The sequence below is a fragment of the Callorhinus ursinus genome, unplaced genomic scaffold, assembly GCF_003265705.2.
Source record: "Callorhinus ursinus isolate GAN/ISIS: 27379988/994484 unplaced genomic scaffold, GSC_fseal_2.0 scaffold2, whole genome shotgun sequence".
Taxonomy (NCBI): domain Eukaryota; kingdom Metazoa; phylum Chordata; class Mammalia; order Carnivora; family Otariidae; genus Callorhinus; species Callorhinus ursinus.
The window spans coordinates 42,498,653-42,511,717 of NW_027397064.1; the positions used below are offsets into that span (position 1 = coordinate 42,498,653).

The following is a 13,065-nucleotide window of genomic DNA, read 5'->3' on the forward strand; positions in this document are numbered from 1 at the left end:
AGTTCTTTCTAGGAATTTACAAAAGAATTTGGAAATAGAATGCTTCTGAAAGCCAATACTCCATGAATTATGAAAAACAATGCTTTAGGCAATTCCAAAAAAATAAGAAAACATTTTCTGAATACTCCTGGAAGGAACTGAATTTTTCTAAGGCTATCACTACTTCTAAGACACTAATTGAGTAATAAGGGAGCTATAATTTTTTTAAAGTGCTTTAAGACTTTACATTTTAAAATCTAAATCTAAAAAAGTTAAAGAAATTATTGTTTTATTTCCAGAAATATACTCTTTATCGAATTTATTATGGTCTCCAAAGTTCCCCCAAAACAAACCCTAAATATTTCAAGATTTTCTCTCAGGAAGTGGTTGTTTACTAGAAAGCTTAACTCAATAATAAGGGTAAGGATTTTAAAACTAAAGATATGTTTTTACCAGTTTAACCTATATTGTCATCGGCTCTGGAAACCATGTGCTTGTTCTAAAGTAAATCAAAACATTGTGAAGGAAAGCAGTTATCAAAAATAATGAAAATTAACTTTTATACTTACTATATTTCTCATTTGTAAACTTTAAATATTTGACTTCATTAAACTTTGCAGGCAGAAGTTTGTGCCTTCTTAATCCAGGGAGGTGAGCCATATGTGGAAGTGGGAGGCTGAACATGAGAGTGTGGGTTGTAGCAAACTGGAGAGCCCCACTGAAGACTGGTGTAACTTTCATCAGGCGGTCTGAAACATTCCTACATGCTGTCTCATTGCATGTGCATTCAACATAAAAAGAAAATCTAGCTCCAGTAAAAAGGGATAAATTCGTGACTCACAGACTTTTTCCAAACTAAGTCCCTGTCTTCAGGCAAATAACTTAAGTAGCTATGCTTATTTGCTGTTGATAAAATAAGGAAGTTATTTGAGCCAGGTTCTCAAGCCTGAATAATGTAAAGATACCTTTCAAAGAAAAAACAATTTTTTGAAAACTCCCATGAATAAAAGTTAACCCTTATCACATTAGATGGCACTTGAAGCCAACTTGATTATAGTAAAAAAACAGAACTCAACTGTATATACTGTATTTGCAGACTACAGAAAATGAAGACATTGAGATAGTACTCAGATATAAGGTGGTTATCTGGATGATCTAGAATACCATACAGAACTGAGTTTTATGAAATTATTTATGGAATTCACAGATGCCCCTGGGAGCTAAGGAACTTAATTTAAGAGAACATTCTGGAAAATAGGTTGACTTCTGGCCCACCGTGGCTGTCTACTCAAAGAGCTATGCCTTACTAGGTAAACTGAGGTTTTAAACTCTATCCTAGTTTTGGGGGAAAATTCCTTCCTGCTCAGATGAGAAGAAAGGAGATAGAGAAGTATCACTGGGAAACTTAGTCCTTTACAGAAAAGAATGCAAAGGAGAAGGTGAAGACTATGGCACATGTAGTCAGTTCACAGCTCTCCCTACTAGGTCAAGGCAAAAAAGATTGTTCTGCCTTTGCCTTGCTTAAACACACACACACACACACACACACACACACTCTGCTCTTTTGAGATTTCTTTTCTCTTCTCTGACTACCCTTGATGCTCCTGAAAATCAATTTGACCTAAATATGACCTGTGTTGGGTAAGGGTCCTGGTCTTAAGGTCTTTTTCTTCTTCTTCTTCTTTTTTTTTTTCAGTAGGCTCCATGCCCAGCCCAACACGGAGCTTGAATTCACAACCCTGAGATCAACACCTGAGCTGAGATCAGGAGTCAGACACTTAATCAACTGAGCCACCCAGGAGCCCCTGTTCCTAAGGTCTTAAATAGTGGTGTCAGAGCCAGCATGGCTACTCCCTAGCAAGGTCCTTGTTAAAGTGTCTTATGGGTAGTCATAATCATCAAATGCAAAAGCTCCACTGGAAAGTTCAAAATGTTCATTGCTCTACCAGAGAACCACTAGAGGTGGCAAAGACACAAGAACCTGTAACACGGGTCTCCCCTACCAGTTTGTGTAAGAGGGATCCCAGGAGAAAAGCTACAAACCATAGTCAGAGCAAACTAAAATCACAATGAGAGTCACTTAGAAAGGCTATACATAACTAATTATACCTTTTGGAAAATTATGAAGTTGAAGTTTTTTGTATTTAAGGAGACATTCATTCATTTATTACTTTAATTATTAAGGCAATACCCTTTTTCCAATCTAATTATGTGCTAGGTGTTGGACCAAGAGCTAAAGACACAAAAATTAACAAAGTAATTCCCTTCTTTTAAAGAGCTCATAGTCTGTTCAGGGGATGGAGGAGTAGAGGCAGAAAGACAAGTAAGGGGAAAAAAGCAAGCAACTGAGAATTGTAATAATAGATGCAGGCACAACCTATACAATGTTAGCACTAAGTCTTTGAGTCAAGCATCTTTTTTTCAATGGAAAAATAAGGAAGCTAAATTATAACTATTTTTGATTCTCTGTATTTCAAATTTGTACAAAATAAACTGGAGTTCCTATTTTGGAAAGGAAAGGAGAAATCGCATTTTGAAGTTTTTCTTTGCTTTTTTTTTTTTTTTAAAGATTTATTTATTCACTTGAGAGAGAGAAAGAGTGGGGGAAAGGCAGAGGAAGAGGGCGAGAGAGACTCCTCAAGCAGACTCCTCGCTGAGCGTGGAGCACCATGCAAGGCATGATCCCAGGACCCCGAGATCATGACCCAAGCCAGCCGAAACCAAGAGCCACTCAGGCACCACACATTTTGGAGTTTTTCTGAGTTAATTCTACCTCTAAAGGACAGTAGAATGCAGAAACTTTATTACCTGGGACATTATGATGAAGCATTGCCATAATATGAATGTTATCATCTCAAGACTGACCTGAAGACCATCTACACAACATCCTTCAAGACCACAGATTTTGGCCTATGCCCTACAATTGACAAATGTGAACATGTCCTCTTGATATCCTCAAGTTGGTAGTTGGTGATTATAATAGAGTAATATTTATATTTCCGCTCTTGGCTATAATTATGTGTCAAAAAATAAATACACAATGTTTAAAAATGACCATATTTGATTTCTCATTCAGAGCACAGGTATTAGGAAGAAGGGACTTCAAGTTATAAGGAAAAAATACTCAATTGAAGTAGTGTAAACATTATTACTTGGGGCATGGCTTGGAAAATGTGGTCTGGGAAGTCCTGGAGTGGAGACCCTTTCAGAGAGTCTGTGAAGTAAAAACTATTTTCATAACGATGCTAAGATGTTTTTTGCTACTCTCATTTTTTCTTTTGTGTACAGCGGGGTTTTCCAGAGGCTCCACAATGTGTGACAACATCATCACTCTCAGCAAATATATGCTTGTGTATACCCATATTCTAAAGTTTCTCATTTTAAATTTGTAATATGTTAAATATTGATATATATGACCAATACAAACAAAAGCTTGAGGATCCTATATAATATTTAAGAGTATAAAAGAATCTTGAGAACAAAAAATTTGAGAATTACTGCATTAGGGGCTAAATCTCCACTGAAAGGGCACAACTAATCAAATCTCATAGTTTACATAAAGAAACTAAACTATAGGTTTCATGAAGACAGTAACAATCTCAGTCTTGAGCATCGTTTTCTCCTCAGACTCTAGCACAGTCTCAGGCACACGTAGGCATTAGAATATTTCATAAAATAATAAATGAGTTGATACATACATATATACATACATACATATATAGACTCATAAACGAAGGCTTTGCTAATCGACTTATTCAAGGTCACACAAAACTCAGCAGCAACGCCATATTTCAGGTCTCCTATCTTCTATTCCTATACTGTTGGTCCCTAGTTCAAGAATTCTTTTGTTTCTGTTGATTTTTGTTCCAATCTATTGAAAGCATGAGTAATCAGATATCAAAGTGTGATAACTACCTTCTCATGCTGCTATGTGAGTTGAGCACTTATACAGTCTTTTTCTGGGCTTAAGCAAAATTAGCATGGAGTGACACCAAAGGGCTGTCATTATAAGGAAATGACAAGAACAATCACATAAAATATCTTTCTGGGTTTTTTTTCCCCACAATGGAGTTGAATTTTTCATGATCCATTCTAATACCTAGTCTCCTCCTCCTTTCTGTGGCCACATCATTAAACTCTGGCAAGCCTTTATATTAGTGTACTCAGTAGTTCCCAGACTGTAAAGAGTAAAACCATAAACATTTTGGGGGAAATATGCTTCGTATTCTCAAAGTTGTTTTGCAACTCCCCCTGGTATTTGTAACAGAGATGAGAGAAGTTTGCTTGCGATCTTACTCATGGTCACAGAAATATAAGGCTCACCCAGTACAAAGAAGAACAGGGGAAAGAAAAATACAAGTCTTGTAAAGTACTGCATTAACCACCTAAATTCGGACTCCTGTGGGAAACTGTTTTTAAAGATGGCCAACGTAAGAAAAAGCCAACAAGCTGGCGGACCAAGTTCTCCCAGTCAGCCAAAAGGAATTCTTCTCTACTCACTCATCCTAATTACACACTGTCCTGTCTCCTTCATGAAGGCAGCCAAAGACAGGCCATCAGCGGTCAGAACACAGTGAAGGTTCGTTCCTACAGCTGGTGAACCTTCCCGCTCTGGGGCCTTGGGGAGATTGCAATCACTGCCACTGGAGAAGCAATATACGGTCTCGAGATTTCTTCAGTACCTCTTAACTCACTCAAAACTGATCTCTAGAGAGGTTGGTTAGATATAGTTGATTCTCATTCACAGTAGTTATGTTCTATAAAGACAAGGCCAGCACTGGACCATTGCTCCTAGAGGAAATACAAGGTTACATTCCTGTGAGCCTCTGGTCACAACATTTTTATCAATCAATATGTAACCTTATCTGTTTAAAACTATCTTATCTAATACATATTGTGGATTCATTGACATTGAACTCGCAGCCAACAGACTAACTCAAGCCCAAGTAGAGCTCATCTAACACATATATTTTTCCATAAGGAAATTTTTTTCTAAGACATTGCAACTTTCTTAAAAAAAAAGCTCTAAAAAAAAAAAAACCTAGTAAAACATATATAACATAAAATCAACCACTGAACAATTTTTAAGTGTATAGTTCAGCGGCATTAAGTGCATTTACATTTTGTGCAGCCATCATCAACATCTATATCCAGAACATTTTTATCTTCCCAAATTGAGACTCTGCACCTATCAAATAGTAGCTCCCCCCCAACCCCTCCTTGAAGTCCCTGGCAACCACCATTCTACTTTCCATCACAGCCTTCTTGTACTTAGGAGCAAAGCACTTTAGCACTATGCACTGGGGACCAATTTAAACAGAATTGCCCAAGAAAAGCCCACTGACCAAAAATGCAAAAAAACATGGTACTAAGTAGATTGTAAAAAGGGTACTTATTTACAGTATGAGAGCTGAAACAAGGCAGAACTTTGCCTTGTCTGACCTCAGTTGGGAACCTGTGTGTTGGAAGATTCAAATTTTTTACCATTCTGAGCATGTGCATGAGTGACCACAAAATCATCCTGCATATTGATTTTGGGGGTTAAAAATAAATTTTAGCAAGTAGGCAAATTTGCAAATATGGAACCCATGAATGATGAGCATTGGCTATATGTGGAAATGATAACCTTTGTTTACTTTATTCTAGGGAATAAGAATAAAGAGCTGAAATATGCCAGTAATAGGGCTACCTTATGGAATTTTAGTCTCTGTGAATTGGTAACTGGCAGCTACAACCTAAAGCAGTTCTAGTTCACGGGGAGGATATATTTAAGCATGATCTCACACCTCTCTGCAGGAAACAAAGACTGAGCACTCAAGTAACACTTATCAATCACTTACTATATGACAGGCACTATATTCAGCAATTTACATGCATTATTAAATTACATCCCCCCAAAGCTCTATGAGGAAACTGAAGGTCAGAGAAGTTAAGGACCTCATCCATTATCAGTAGTTAGAAATGGCAACATTGAGACTTGAACTCAGGTCCACCTGATTCCAGAGCCCGAGTTCCCAACTTCTATGCAAATCTAATCAAGTTAAAAAAAAAAGTTTGACTTACTCAGAAGTGTATAGGAGCATATGTTACAATGATTATAACATTGCCAGGATTTATACATAGAAAGATAAATTTACCAAATAAAACTATAAGCCTGATCTAATATTGTTCCACAATAAAGAGTATCTGAAATCCTTCAGGGCATCTGGTTTGTGTCTGGTTTTCCTTAATCTTTAATGATGGGCAAATCTAATGCATTATGTAAGGCCATTTTTTCTCAAGAGATGTAGATACCTCTTAAGAATTTGATGAAAATGCATTAACTTTTCAGGCTACTGAGTTGCATTTTAGTGCACTGAGGCAGTAAATTAGTGTACAATGTGCAAAAGTGGTAGTGACCTAAAAAATAAATATTTGATATGAGCCACTGCATTCTCTTGGGGGCGGGGTGCGGCAGAATAATGGATTAACTCTCCTAGGAGTCCTTAGCTTCCCAAAAAGGAGTAGGAAGAAGAAATCTCCCGTGGCCTGGAAACAGCTTGTTTCTCACTGGTTATGTTTGCTTAGCTCTTTAACTGTTCAATTGATTAGATCTCCTGGCTCCCAAAGCTAAGGTTGAGAGTTTGATCCCTACTGAGGCCATTTAAACTTGGAGAACAAAAAGCTCCATTCTCTGCTCCCAGACCTTACCCCAAATCCCTGCCAGGTGTCTGCCCTCTGGTCAAAATGAGAAACTGGCAAAGGGGTGCAAACCGATTATAGTATTGGGGGACAAAAATGGACACCCTTTATAATGGTGATCTTTTAGTTGTATGTGCACACAGTATTTTGACATAATTTATGGAGAAAAGATACTATGCTTTTTACTTTTATCAATGGAAATCTGAGGCAAACTGTAATAACTGCTGCATTGCCAGTCATAAAACCCATTATCTCCTTATTCTAAGTTCAGAGATTTTTCTACTAGCTGACATTATCCTCTTGGTAATAAACAATGAAGAAACAGATTTTCTGAGTAATATTAATCTGCAACTTTAGAATAGGAAATAACAATAATAATCGGCCAAAAAGTGAGCACAATTTTTATATTAGTAAAAAACACTAAATTATTTCAAAATAATTCCACGTGTAATATAACATTATAATAAGTTGATTTTTAACATGACCGAAGAATTTAATCAGGAAAACAAGTTTCTCAAATTATAGCTGAAAATCTTTTACTAGTAGCACAATCTTACCTTTTCTTTTAACTCAGGTCTTCCTTATTTAAATTCATATTTCCCTACTTACACAGCACTAAACATAATTTAATAAAATAAATAAAATTCTTTTTACTTCAAATGCCTGCCTAAATAATAATCATTTTAACTTTTGAGGAAGCAATATTTCAACTTCTTAAGTATGAAGTGTAAAATTAAGATTTACTTATTTAAATTACAACTTGAGTTTCACATATAAAGATTAATAAGATATAAGTGTACTTTCTATTATTGTTAACATAGACTTTAATTCTTCAAATGTCACATATATCTTTCATTATTTGTAGATTTTTTTTTTTATGAAGTAGTCGAATGAATCAGCTCACCCTTGACTGTAACAAAATACTGTTTGGTGACTTGTGACAGACAGGGTTTTAACCTCTGACAGCGAGATTCATTGTGGAGCGAGAGCCAATCATAGATCCTGACGACACTTGTCTCATCAAAGTTGGAATATAAAAAGCCACTTGGAATACAGTATAAAAGATTCACTGGTGTGGCAAGTTGTCTCTCAGACTGTACAGGCATTAAAATTTTGCTTGGCATTACTCAAAAGCAAAACAAAAGTAAAAGGAAGAAATAAGAACAAGGAAAAATTGTACTGATTTTAAAATCATGCAGAAACTGCAAATCTATGTTTATATTTACCTGTTTATGCTGATTGTTGCTGGTCCAGTGGATCTAAATGAGAACAGTGAGCAAAAAGAAAATGTGGAAAAAGAGGGGCTGTGTAATGCATGTACTTGGAGACAAAACACTAAATCTTCGAGAATAGAAGCCATAAAAATTCAAATCCTCAGTAAACTTCGTCTGGAAACAGCTCCTAACATCAGCAAAGATGCTATAAGACAACTTTTGCCCAAAGCTCCTCCACTCCGGGAACTGATTGATCAGTACGATGTCCAGAGAGATGACAGCAGTGACGGCTCTTTGGAAGATGATGATTACCACGCCACGACCGAAACGATCATTACCATGCCCACCGAGTGTGAGTAGCCCTCTTAGTGTATATCAGCAATCCTGCTGACTGTGGTTCTAGTGTTTATGAGAAACAGATCTATTTTCAGGCTCTTTTAACAAGCTGTTGGCTTGTATGTAAGTAGGAAGGAAGAATTTCTCTTTTTCAAGATTTCATGAGAAATATACTAATGAGACTGAAATCTGCTGCATTATTTGTTTCGTTGGAGAGCTAAAAAGCCAAAAGGAAATAAAAATTAAATGCTTGCATGGCACTCATGTTTAGTTTAATCTGACAAATATAACATGCTTATGCTTTCACAGCTTAGTACCACCAAGGCAATGATTGGGAGATACTACAAGCAATGTTAAAACCTTACATGAATTTTCATAATTGCATTTAGTTGCCTGAAATATGCATTTGTAATAAGAAGGTTTTTTCCCCTCTAATAATAGAGAAAGGTTTTCCTTTGAGCATTTGCAAAGTGCCTAGAATGACTTCCATTATTCAAAACTATTTCTCACAGTGTTTTTATGTTCTTCACAAATTACAATATTTAATCTTGAAAGCTATGACACGAGAATATAAAAAATGTTTTAAAAAATTTAATATATTAGGAAGACCAGTGATGAAGTAAAAATAGCATAATGATAATCATGAGTTAATTATCAGGAAATGCCTGGGAAATAAACATTTTAATTAAATAGGTTATGGCTCACAGAGTCCCACTTATACCTTGACCATGGCACGATTGTTGAGAGTCCCCGGTGTGCCTATTTCCAGGCAGGCACATTGCTTAATAACCCTCTAAAATATTGTTTTAGTCTCATAAGAGGGAGTAAGCTATTACCTATAGTATCTACCTTGCTTCTGAAAGATAATAGATTTCATACCATTCAAAACTATACTCAAGGAAAGGCAGACAGGCACCTTAACAGAGAAGGCAAGACAAGAAAGATTTTCATACTCTATGTCTGTGGTCTTGCTTTAAACAGTGCTTTTTACACTTTAAACTGGACTCGAAACAGTTTCAAAATATTGTTTTCCTTATTAGGTAATCACGTTATAATGCAACAAATAATTTTCCTTTAAGACTCTACTATCAAACAGTCCTGGAGGAGATTTCCCTTATTTGTAAACAATCTTGGAAAAACAAAAGGAAAGAAACTGCTAGTGCTTCTACTTACAATGACAACCTGTCTCTAAAGACAGTATTTTCTAACTTTTGAGATAGCTGGAATGTAACATTCACATTTTTGTGCTAATTACCTGATTCGTTTTGTTCCTTTAGGGTTATTCCAGAGCCAAAACATAACAGATGTGCTATATTTTCTACTAATTCCCCAGGCTCAGTTAGTTGCTCAGTGTGTCTTGTCCCCAGGTAATTCAGGCCTGGGGGAAGGGTTCCTTCTTCCAGACTGATTGGTACAGCTGCTCCGTAAGTGTAACTACTCAGATTCCCAAAGAATTCTAAGTGGATGTTCCTCCACGGTGTCTCTTGTTCTCTCTAATCATCATCATTTTAAAATTTCATCCACTGTTCATTCTTTCATAGAATTCTCTTTAGTCCACGCTTCTCTGGAGGGGGAGTAGATTCCTCATAAATAGCTGAAAAATATATATCTAAAAAATTCTGAAAAGCTGGAGTAATTATTTTCTTTGATATTTTTCTGAATTATGAATGAAATTCTGCATGGCTTTTCACTTTAAAATATGCATTTACTATTCCAATGGAAAAAATGTTTACCAATTAATATAAAGGGACTTGTTCATTTTTTATGAGAAATAATTTCAATAACTATTTTTCTTTTCTTATTCATTTATAGCTGATCTTCTCACGCAAGTGGAAGGAAAACCCAAATGTTGCTTCTTTAAATTTAGCTCTAAAATACAATATAATAAAGTAGTAAAGGCCCAACTGTGGATATATCTGAGACCCGTCAAGACTCCTACAACAGTGTTTGTGCAAATCCTGAGACTCATCAAACCCATGAAAGACGGTACAAGGTATACTGGAATCCGATCTCTGAAACTTGACATGAACCCAGGCACTGGTATTTGGCAGAGCATTGATGTGAAGACAGTGTTGCAAAATTGGCTCAAACAGCCTGAATCCAACTTAGGCATTGAAATCAAAGCTTTAGATGAGAATGGTCATGATCTTGCTGTAACCTTCCCAGGACCAGGAGAAGATGGGCTGGTAAGTGATAACTGAAAATAACATCTAACAACAAACATTGTTACGTTTTTATTCATCATGTGAATGAATAATAGTGGAAAAAAAATCTCTACCCATTTCCAATGCTTATAAGCCAGACAAAGGTATCTTACCCCTATGGTAGCCCTGTACCCAATAAAAGTAGGTGTCTAATTTCATATCCTATGAAACACCCTCTTGATACTTTTATTTTGCATGAAGATTAAAAAAACAGTTATGCCATAGTCCTTAACTTCTGAGGGAGTTCTTTTGAATTGGAGATGAAACATAAAGTGCTTTTCATTGATACGCTACATGATTACATGAATAAAAACATGAAATCTTCATAGTGGATTCTACTACATATCCAACAAATTAAAACATTTTTTTTCCTCAGAAGAATGCCAAATGTGTTGAAATTTTTTGTATTAAATAAGCAGAAAAAAACAAACTTGAAAAATTATAATGAAAATAAAATGCTTTTATTTATAGCAGTTAACTAAGTATGATATGTTTAGGCTTACATCTTATTAAATATACAATACTTAAGGTCCCTCATGATAAATATGTTTATTATTTTGCAGACTGTTTATGCACTAATGTATATGTAGATTACTTTGTGAATTACCCCTAATAAAATTTAAATTTCCAGCTTAGTTAACCTTTGCCACCTAGCTTATTTCTAAGCTGCCTTACCATTTTTGTGCAAGAGTTTACTTAGGTAATGCCAACTAATTTAATATCAGGCCAAGCAGATGACAATAATTTACATATCATAAAAATTTATAAAAACCATTTTAAATCCTAGTATAAGTTTAGAGTTGCTCTTCTGGCTTACCTGTGCTTTCCCAAACTTACTTAATATGACCAGACATTTTGCTTCCATCTATTGACATAATTTAGAACAAAAGATTATACTTGCAAACAATAAATGTTATCCTTTTAGTTCTTAAAGGGTCTTGGTTATAAAGAGTCTATAATTAGTAAGTCAGTCTACTTTGAATAAAACATATTCTTTAGAAGATTATATAATTTTCCAAATGGTTAATATTTCTTTGAATATGCTATATAAAATGTGACTGACTCACAAAATGATGCTATTTTTTATAATATTAAATAACAATAATTGCCAGGTCTATTTTGATTTTGATATAGGATAAAAACTATTATTAATTATTTAAGAAAGTATTCTTTTTTTACAGATAGCATTTTAATGATCAAAGTTGGTAATGTGACAAGTTCTAAGTATTATTAAACAAATTAAACATAATTATTAATGACACATTCCTCAGATTTTTCCATATCAAAGGAAAAGTCTCAAATGTATTAAAAGACTGGGGCAAGGGAGGAACTAGCAAATTATTGTTTAAGTATATGAACAGAAGCATTTTTCAGTGAAAGACTAAAGTGAAATAATATTGTATCTTCTGATTCTGTGCCTTGCTCTCTTAAGAGTTTTTCTTTCCAACTCAATATGCATACCACTACTTTCATTACCTTACCTTTCTTTTTCCTATTACAATCCACATAGTGTTGGGAGGTAACTATTTGCTCTGGTTTTAATAGCCAATTTTCCCCAAGTATAGAGCTAGGGAACAGAGGATGGATGAATATACCTATTCCTCCAGGAGTCATCAGACATGTTTAGTCAACCTATTTCATCAGGAAGAGAGAGAACTAACCCCTTCCTTCCTCCATCCTGTCTTCCCTCCTCTTCCCCTCTCCTCCCTCTGTCCCTTTATTCCTATAAATATTGTCAGAGCATCTGTTAGGTGCCAGGAAGCTGGGGAAAACAGAAATTAAAAAGACATAGGTCTGACCACAGGGAATTAGAATTGCTGCTATATTCTTATGAGCCGTAAGGGAAGAATCAAGCCTACTGCAAGTTAAAATTCCTTAGTGCTGTGTCTTTAAAAAATAAATGTGGTACAAGCAAAATGATTAGTTTCTTCAATAATGACTCCTTGAGGTAGGAAAGTGTTTCGGGACCTCTTCATATTATTGATTGTTCTTTTCCTTTTCACACAGAATCCATTTTTAGAAGTCAAGGTGACAGACACACCAAAAAGATCCAGAAGAGATTTTGGGCTTGATTGTGATGAGCACTCAACAGAATCTCGGTGCTGTCGTTACCCTCTAACCGTGGACTTTGAAGCTTTTGGATGGGATTGGATTATTGCACCCAAAAGATATAAGGCCAATTACTGCTCTGGAGAGTGTGAATTTGTGTTTTTACAAAAGTATCCTCATACTCATCTTGTACACCAAGCAAACCCCAGAGGTTCAGCAGGCCCCTGCTGTACTCCCACAAAGATGTCTCCAATTAATATGTTATATTTTAATGGCAAAGAACAAATAATATATGGGAAAATTCCAGCCATGGTAGTAGATCGCTGTGGGTGCTCATGAGATTTATATTTGGTTCATAACTTCCTAAAACATGGAAGGCCTTCCCCTCAACAATTTTGAAACTGTGAAATTATATACCACAGGCTATAAGCCTAGAGTATGCTACAGTCACTTAAGCACAAGCTCAGTATATGGACTAAAAGAGAGAATATATGCAATGGTTGCCATTTAACCATCAAAATAAATCATACAATAAAAAGTCTTACTGATTTCCAGAGTTTTTGAACGAGGAGATCAAATTACATTTATGTTTATATGTATTA

At 35.5% G+C, this 13,065-nt stretch overlaps 1 protein-coding gene across 1 annotated transcript; it reads left to right on the plus strand.

Moving 5' to 3' along the window:
- The first annotated feature begins 7,853 nt into the window (after window positions 1-7,853).
- MSTN (myostatin) lies at window positions 7,854-12,802 on the plus strand. The gene is made up of 3 exons (XM_025887402.2): window positions 7,854-8,226; window positions 10,023-10,396; window positions 12,422-12,802. Exons 1-3 carry the CDS (start codon window positions 7,854-7,856, stop codon window positions 12,800-12,802), a joined length of 1,128 nt encoding a protein of 375 aa, XP_025743187.1.
- Window positions 12,803-13,065: the final 263 nt, after the last annotated feature.